We start from the raw sequence: 8,880 nt of genomic DNA on the forward strand, positions 1-8,880 counted from the left end.
TTCTGTGTACTTTCTGCAGTGAGAACGCTGACCAAGCAGCTGAAGTATATAATATACAGAAAATCACCCTGCTCCGTGAAATCTCCCTCAAAACTGGAGTCCAGGTAAGATCCACATACTCCCTCACTTGCCATCATGTTCTGTATTGAGGAATATTCTGTTCTGTATTGAAGAGTAAGTGCAACGTGTTCTGCAGGCACAGCACGAGCCCCAAAAGGTCTTTGTGGTGTTCATGTTGGAATACAGGTCCCAGCTCTGGGATTTCTAATCCAGTTCTCTCTTAGGGTAAACTTGCTGGTGTGTCCTTTGGAAGAACAGCTAGCCTCACTACAATTGCAGTGCCTTCTCGCTCCTCTGTGGGCTGCAGGACAAGAGCTGGATGAGCTCTCCTGTCACAGGTTCAGCGTTGTCACCACGGTGCCATTTTGCCATGTACAGCTGGTGGTGCACACCTACCTCTGACCACCTTGGAAAGTTCTGTCCTAGGTTGTGGTACAGGATATGTTTTGACTGTGACTCCACATTCAGAATTTTGCCCCTTTTCTTGCCAAGTGCTTATGAAGTGGTAACTGTGCCCTCCACTCTCTTTGGTCCCTCCAGATCCTGCTGAAGGAGTACAACTTTGACAACAGGCACAAGCCCACTTTCACAGAAGAGGATATTCTTAACATCTTCCCTGTAGTGAAGCATGTAAACCCCAAAGCCTCTGATGCTTTCCACTTCTTCCAGAGCGGGCAAGCAAAAGTTCAGCAAGGTACATATAATATACCCCCCGTGCCTCTGCCTCTCAGAATGACCACTGGTAATGGGAAGAGCAGGGTATGTGGGGCATGGCCAGCAGGACACCCCTGCCAGCCCCGGTTTGGTAGAGAATCCTGGTGTCCATCTGGAACACTCCTGCTATAAAGCCACCAGGAATGAGCAAGGATGGGTCAGGGCAGTGATATCCTTCCCCCAGGACAGTGACCTGTGTCTGTGTATCCCACTGTTGGTCTCACTTCCTGTCTCCAGCAGTGTTAGAGGTTATCTTTTATATATATATATATATATATATATATATACATGGGTATACCTTCTTTGCAGGTTTCTTGAAGGAGGGCTGTGAGCTCATCAATGAAGCCTTAAACCTGTTCAACAATGTGTATGGTGCTATGCATGTAGAAATTTGTGCCTGCCTGAGGCTGCTAGCTCGGCTCAACTATATCATGGGAGATTACTCAGAGGTAAGCAGGGGCTCCGAGGGGATCTCCTCAGTGCTCTCATTCCTTCCCCATGCTTGCTCAGGCTCACAGCATGGTGTGACTTGCCCTGTGTTCTGTTCTGTTCTGTTCAGGCCTTAAGCAATCAGCAGAAAGCGGTGCTAATGAGCGAGAGGGTCCTGGGCATTGAACACCCCAACACCATCCAAGAATATGTGAGTATGGGGAGCTGTGGGAGCAGCAGCACCTCAGGGGTCTGGCTGCAGCCTGAGAGCCTTAGTTCGTGTCTGCAGCTGGAAAAATTTGCATTTTCCTCTCTTCTGCAGCTTTCTTTCCAGAATTCTCCACTTCATCGTGTTTTAAGATCCTGCAAAGTGAAAAGCTGAGTGTGTTCTGCATGCTCACTTATTTGTCCTGCTTAACCTAGGTTTCTTGTGTTTGTCTGCTGCATCTTTATTTAGATATATTAATTCTCCGTGCTTTGGCCCTGGGCTTATGTCAAAAACAAAGAGGAAAAAATCCCTCCCCAAAACATAGAATATGCAAGCCAGGTTGGAAATATTCTGCAAGGCGTATTAAGAGAAACTGAAATAAACCACGAGCTTCCTCAGTGCTGTGTCCTCAGGGACACCTCAGTGGGACTATGCATCAGCCAGCAGACCAGGCCTTTCAAAGTGATTGAAGTCCTTCAGCCAGTGAGGAAGACTTCTTATTCATGTGCAGCTAAGGAAAGGTGTGGAAAGGTGAGATTAGTTTCCTTACATTAATGCTGGGTCCCTTCTCTTGTCCTAGATGCACCTGGCTCTGTACTGCTTTGCAAACAGCCAACTCTCAACAGCACTGAACCTGCTGTACCGTGCACGCTACCTCATGCTGTTGGTATTTGGGGAGGATCACCCAGAAATGGCACTCTTAGATGTAAGTAATTTGTTTAAGAGTCTTCAAGTTCCTAATCTCTGAGAAACCCCTTGGCCTTTAAGATGCCCACATAATGGCTGTTAAACGTTTAGGCAGTGCTTTTCCTCCCTGGGTCATTACTGGTTGGTGCCATCAGATGAAGGAAAAAAGGAGTTTGACCCTTTTTAGCTGGGAGGGTCAGCCTGTTTGCTGAGCTCTGCACTGGGATACTGCAGATGGCTTTGAGCACCTGTAATCCTTAGGAAAACTCCTCTGTTTATCATGTTCTTGTTGCGCTGGCATAATCTGGAGAGTTTGTTACCTGCCTTGTGCCTGGATTGTTTGGGCCAGGCTGCCATGGGGGACGGTGGTCCCTGTCACGTGTTACTGCTGCAGGGACTGGCCAGGGGTTGAAGCCTTTCTGGCAGTGACACACCTGTGGGGTCCCGCTGCTCACAAAGCAGGACCTGCAGTGTCAGTGTGTCCTTCCCAATGCCTGCTTCTCTGTACAGAACAACATTGGCCTGGTGCTCCATGGGGTCATGGAGTATGACCTGTCCCTGCGGTTCCTGGAGAACGCCTTGGCCATCAGCTCCAAGTATCACGGCTCCAAGTCTTTGAAGGTTGCACTGAGGTGAGGCAGGGTGGGGTGCTGGGCTGGGTCACTGCTGTCAGAGCGAGGACAGTCACCAAGTACTCACATGGGAGGGTCTGGGCTTGAGAACTAGATATTCAGTCTTGTCCCAGAGCCAAGGTCATGGTGCAGTATTCCAGTTTGTTATTTCAAAAGATGAGGATCCATTGTTCTTAAGGTTAATTGGGGGATCTGCTGTGATGCTGCTTGTTAAAAAAAATCTGTCAAGATAAGCCTGGTCCCTGTGGACTCCCAGTAGAAAAATGTATGTGGGAAGTAAAGGTTGGAGAGCCTGTAAGGGAATTACACTGGGAGACATGGACAGTATGTTAAATGCTCATATTTAATTGTTGCAGCCCTCAGGGAGGGATCTTTGAGAATAATTTAATGTGCTTTTGTCTTTTGCCATAAAGTTCTGTATTTGAATAAAACCCCCAAGTGGCTTCTGTGTGTTCCCAAGGGAGCTGGAACTGGTGACACTTGTAGGATCTGCTCCCAGTGCCCACTGCTGCAGTGCTGGGTGCCCTCTGTCCTTCAGTGCAGAACTGGTTCTGTCAGCCAGGCATGGCCCACTCCCAGTTCTTGCTGCCACATTGCAGCCATCTGTTCTCCATCAGGCTGCAAATCAACCTGATTAAACACCTGCAAGAGCCTCCCTTGTTTTCTAGTGGCTGATGAATGCGCAGGCTCCAGAGAGTCTTCAGCTGTCTCTCAGTGGCACTGGGATGCTTGGACAGGCCCATCTCCTCCCACAGAGAAACACTGCCAAACCCAGCAATTTCTTTTTCATTCCAGAAACACCAAGGCCAACAGTCCAAGCCAAGTCAGCTCTCCCAGCTGGTGAAAGCCCAGGGGACTCAGACCTGGCTCTGCCTGAGGGCTGCAGCCTTCCTCTCCAGTTAATAAATCCAGCCCCAGGGTATTCCATTTGGATGTGCCTCTCCCTTCAGTTCACTGTTGTGGCCTTCAGCTTTACAAAAGATGCCCAGCTCAGTCTTTACCTCTGTAGGTCACTTCTCAGCATTCCAGCTAAAATCCAACCTAATTAGTGTAGTATTTGAATCTTCAGCTGGGCTGAGAAATAACTCCTAGGGTGCTGCATTGTCTGCTTTGACACTCGTGTTAAGACTTTCAGCCCAGGCACTGATGGCACAGTCACGCTCGCTGCAGCACAGAAATGTTTCTTCTTCAGAGCAGTGACTCAGCCCTTTTCCTTCCCTCAGCCACCACTTGGTTGCCCGAGTGTACGAGAGCAAAGCAGAGTTCCGGTCAGCTCTGCAGCATGAGAAGGAAGGCTACACCATCTACAAGAATCAGGTGATGAGTGGCCCCACTGTGCACGTGTGAGCTGTCGCTGCAGGGCCAGAACTGAGCAGTTCCACTGCAAACCAGTGCCCAGCCTGGGGCCTGGAGGCCTTTCCTACCAACAGTTCTGAGCGGATGCCAGGGAGTCCTTGTAGGGCCAGGGCAGAATTGCTGCCCTGTGCAGTAACTGCCCACTGCTATGCCAGGGGTCTTTGCTCAGCTTCCTGCAAATGTGTCCGTGCTCTGCCCATGGCTGGACAAGCACTTGTGTTGTGGCATGGCCCCACATTCTGGTGGGGCTTGGAAAAAACTGGTCTCTTCTTCCCATGTTTTGTGCCACTAGTCTTTAAATAGCAGCTCCAAACTGGTTTGGTAGTGAGCTCTCAGCCTGGCTGCTCAGTGAAACTCCTGCCCCAGCCCGGGGCTGTCTGAGCACGTCTGCAGCTGCACGGGGTGACTCAACTGAGCTGGCTGAGGGCACAGCCCAGTGTGGGGAATGCTGGAATACTGGTCCAGGTGGGGGGATGCTGGGCTGCTGCTCCTGGAAGAAGAGCCCAGTGCAGGGAATGCCGCTCACCCAGCAAATATGCTCCCACTTGATGAAAATGTGAAATGTTGATAAGAAGATTCCCAGAGAAACTGTTTTACTGGTTTTTGAATGCCAAAGTAGAATCCATTTTGCTGAGTTCCTGTAGGGATGCTGAGCTGGCAGCACCCAGGTGTGTTCCTTGGGTTGGGTGCCTGCTCTCACTTGTGATGCTGAACCTTTTTTCCTGTTTCCCATCAGCTTGGTGAACACCATGAAAAGACCAAAGAGAGCTCCGAGTACTTGAAATACCTGACACAGCAAGCAGTCGCTCTGCAGCGCACAATGAACGAGATCTACAAGAATGGCTCCAACGCCAACATCATGCCCCTGAAGGTAGCCCGGAGCACTGGGGATCGTGCTGTGCCAGCAGCAAGCTGTGCCCAGCTGCTCCTGAGGGACACGGACTGTCAGGAGGGGGTAGTGGTTGTCCCTTCCCAGGCAGAAGCCCTTGCTAGGGCAGTGGCTCAGACACAGTGTGCTCTCATCCGTGTGGATGGGGCACGGCACTGCAGGGTGCCTGGGGAGCCAGTGGGGTACAGGGACAGCTCCTGGGGTGAGAGCCTGGCACACCTGCACACAACCCTGCCCTGCTGCTGACTCACTGCCAGGCAGCAGGTTGCTCAACCCAGAAATACTTCAGTTTCCTCATCCTCAGAAATGCTGTCATCTTTCACCAGATGCTTTGTTCTCCTTCCAGGGATGTTGTGGTTGGGGAGGCTGGGCAGGGAGCGCAGAGGGGCTGTCTTACCTTACATGGAGCAGCAATGACTGGCCCTCCTGGGCCAAACCCAGCTGCTCCTGCCTGCCTCCACACCTGGCAGAGTACCCGGCCTGAGCCATGGGCACTCTCCCTGCCAGCAGATTGGGAAAGAAGGTTCCAGCTTCTGGGAGGACAGAGTGGGACAGTGCTCTGTGCGTGGGTGTTCTCCCTGTGGAGAACTGGCAACAGACCTGAGGAGTTCATGGCAATGAAGGGAGAACAAGGACCTTGAATCAAATAAATGTCCAGGGAATTGTGGCCAGTGAAGAGGCTCAAACCCATAAAAACAGCACTAAAGGGTTTACCCTTGTTAAAATACTTAAAGGAGGGTGGAAAACCCAACACATTTTGGAACTGGCACCATGATGTATTTAACTGAAGTCCTGTAGGGTTCAGCAGGAGCTCCCTGCAGGAACTGGTGGGAAGCTCTAGATGGTGCTTTCCAGCTTAGGATATACAGAGGTAGATAATGTAAATTATGCCATTTTCTCAACCATTGGCAAAGGGATGTGCTTAGCACTTCAGAGTCCTCTCTAGGTTGCTAAAACTTCTTTTCCCTTGTGATGTAGTTCACAGCTCCCAGTATGGCCAGTGTCCTGGAGCAGCTGAACATTATCAATGGAATTCTCTTCATTCCACTAAGGTACAGTGATTCTTCTGGGTTATGCCTTTAGAAACAAAGTCTGTATTGTCTTAGTTCACAAGAAAGCAGAAACCAGCTCCCCAGGATTTCTTTGTTTTAGCCAAGATCCCAATTCAGGCCTTGATGAGCATCATCAAGACCTGCAAGCAGCAGGACTATTAGATTTTTTTTTTTACTTATTAATAGCTGTCTTTCATACTTCTAGTTGAAAATTGAGCCAAGACTGTTGTTCTAAGGCTGCAAATAATCATTGGTGGTAAAAATGCAGCATCAGCAGCTGGAGGCTGCCTGGCCATCAGAGAGATGAACTCCTTGCTCTGCCCAGCCCCACTGAGGGAGCAGACTCCAGTGCCTCTTCAAACCCAGCCTGGGTCCTGGCTGTGCTCAGGCATGGCTGAGCTGTGAGGGAGGGAGGTGCAAGCAGTGTTCCCCCATTGAACATGACCTGGTCCTGGTGCTTCACCATTCCCACAGCCAGTCTAATGTCTGCTACCCTTCCTGCTTTCTCCTTCAGCCAAAAAGACCTGGAGAACCTTAAAGCTGAGGTGCAGCGACGCCAGCAGCTCCAGGAAAGCCTGAAAAGTGGGGAACAGCTGGAAGCAGAGGACAAAGCTGTGGAGGAGAAAGAGGCTGAGCCGAGCATGCCTTCTGCTGCCATCCCCTTAACACAGAGCTCTGCTTAACATGTACCTCGCTTAAAAAAAAAAAAAAAGTTTAAACCACCCTTTTCTGAATCTGGCCCAGGGCCTTAGCTGCCCTCGGAGCAGCTCCTCCTTTTTGACAATGTTATTGCACTGGTACAATTAATACACAATGCAAAGAACTAATCTGAGCAATGTAATCTGTCTGCCCAAGCTTGTGTCTGCCACGCGAGGGGAAGTGGCCGGAGGCAGCACAGACCCGTCCTGGCGCGCGGGGCCCTCCTGCCGTGTGTGTGTCCGTGTCGTGTGTGTGCGCAGCAGTTATTTCTACTTTGTACATATGAATTCCAAATGAACTGTCTGGAGGAATGTAACATTTCTCAGGTCATTTTTATGTTGACTAAGGACACTGCTTTGCTAAACCAGTAAAGAACCAGCCCCATCACTGCTCCACGTTCTTGTAAAACGTGGATTCCAAGCCAAAAGATTGATTTCCCCCCAGTCACTATTCAAGCTTGGGCTGAGAACAGCCATATTTGTCACTGAGATGACTGAAGCCTGTGATATGTGGAAGTGGGGGATGTACAGCATTTTCTACATCAGGATATAGCCATGGGATCCCTTTAAACATTTTTTTCTATGTTTGGTTGGCAGTTTGGCAATTCAGTGGGGTTTTGTAACATTCACATTCTAATTTTCAAGGTAAAGAGATAGATATATATATATAGATATATATATATATATAGATAGATAGATATATTATATTCACTGTTCCACCTCTGCCTCTGCTTGCAGTTGAATAACTTGGGATATTGTATCCAAAGAGTGATGGCTTGATCTTTAAAAAAGCGCACAAACTTCCATTGCAGTGGAAACCCCAGTGCCTCAGTGAGGTGGGAATGCAGCAAATGAAGGCTGAGCTAAGGGGAGTGAGGAGGGAAGCACAGACCTATTTAAGAGTAGGGGAGAGGGGAGGAGAATTCAGAAATAGAGAGGCCTGGTGTCATTTGTAACAGGAGCTGTTGACACAGAGCTGAGGGCCCTGAACCTGACGGAATCACAACCCCAAAACCTGGTACTTTCTGGAAGGGGTTTAAATAAAAACTGAAGTTCCCCCAGTACTGAAACCTCTGGCAAAGACCTTTGTCACTGGCACTAGGAGCTGCCATTGCTGGCAATGGACGGTACTGAATGGCAAGTGCCACTAAAGAAATCCTCGTCTCCCCTCCCACACACAGCCTGTGGGGCTGTCACTGTCCTCAAGCAGGTAAGATGTGGCTGCTGCAGGCCCTGGGATGCCGACAGAGCTGAATGTCCCGTTTCCCAAGCAGATCAAGCTGTAGAAGAAGGGTGGGCTGGCCGCAGCCCCGCACTGCCGGCACCCAGCCTCTCCCTCCCTCGCGTTGTCTGTCCTGGATCATGCCCCGTGCTAATCTGCGCTGCTTCTTTTACTGACCCTTGGAGCCAAGTGCTGTCCCTGTGCTCTGTACCCTCGGTTTCCTGTCTGACCCTACAGGTATTTGTAACTCGGGGCTGGGCGGGGGGAAGGAGGGAGCAGCCTCTGAGGTGTTGGAGGCAACAAAGCAGAGTCTTCACTGCAAATGAACTTGCTCCTGTTAGAAAAATTCTGAATTTCCTGGAAAGCAATCAATAAATGACTACAGTGCATCTTTCCTAAAAGATTTTTCTTTTACTAGTGTCTTACAGTCCATTAAAAGCTTTTTAAACTCTTGCAGGTATTTTTTTGGTTTCTTTACTGTTCGGTGCAAAGTGTTGGTACCAGCACTGGAGACACCACTCCTGTTCCTCTGAGCGGGAGCAGGGGGGGAGAACAGCACCAGCTGATCCAGAGGCTTTAAAAGCTGTAAATCAGTACCAGAGTCACAAACCCAGCCCAGAGGGGGTAGGACCCACAATCTCTGCTGTCAGAATCCATCTGTGCTCAGGGAGAGGAGTCACTTTGCCCTCTCATCCCAGGGGAGATATGGGAGCAGGGACACAGCTTTGCGGATGTTGTACCCATGTGAAATGAAGCTGAAGGAGACAAGTCCTAGCTACTGAGGCTTCACAGCTGAGCAGCTCCAAAGGCAATGCAGGCTGGTAAATAACTGCCAACATCTGTCTGTACCTCACTAGCTCTTTTGGATTCTGGGGGTTCTCATTACCCTGCTCACAAGTTCTTAAAACATGAGCGCAAGAATTGATTCAAACG

The 8,880-nt window shown here is 49.7% G+C and overlaps 1 protein-coding gene across 3 annotated transcripts in view; it reads left to right on the plus strand.

Annotated features, from left to right (window-relative positions):
- CLUH (CLUH binding protein of NUMT mRNA) overlaps nucleotides 1-6,854 on the plus strand; it is a 30,309-nt gene extending 23,455 nt beyond the window's left edge. For all 3 annotated transcript variants that reach the window (XM_021533069.4, XM_077787609.2, XM_085557163.1), the window contains exons 17-26: nucleotides 20-104; nucleotides 601-754; nucleotides 1,084-1,223; nucleotides 1,334-1,414; nucleotides 1,992-2,117; nucleotides 2,609-2,730; nucleotides 3,954-4,047; nucleotides 4,823-4,957; nucleotides 5,954-6,027; nucleotides 6,542-6,854. In XM_021533069.4, coding sequence (XP_021388744.2) covers nucleotides 20-104; nucleotides 601-754; nucleotides 1,084-1,223; nucleotides 1,334-1,414; nucleotides 1,992-2,117; nucleotides 2,609-2,730; nucleotides 3,954-4,047; nucleotides 4,823-4,957; nucleotides 5,954-6,027; nucleotides 6,542-6,710 — 1,180 coding nt within the window. In that variant the 3' untranslated portion in view covers nucleotides 6,711-6,854. The remainder of the gene's footprint in view (nucleotides 1-19; nucleotides 105-600; nucleotides 755-1,083; nucleotides 1,224-1,333; nucleotides 1,415-1,991; nucleotides 2,118-2,608; nucleotides 2,731-3,953; nucleotides 4,048-4,822; nucleotides 4,958-5,953; nucleotides 6,028-6,541) is intronic.
- The last annotated feature ends 2,026 nt before the right edge of the window (nucleotides 6,855-8,880 follow it).

Source organism: Lonchura striata, chromosome 19 (assembly GCF_050655825.1).
Source record: "Lonchura striata isolate lonStrDom1 chromosome 19, ASM5065582v1, whole genome shotgun sequence".
Classification (NCBI taxonomy): domain Eukaryota; kingdom Metazoa; phylum Chordata; class Aves; order Passeriformes; family Estrildidae; genus Lonchura; species Lonchura striata.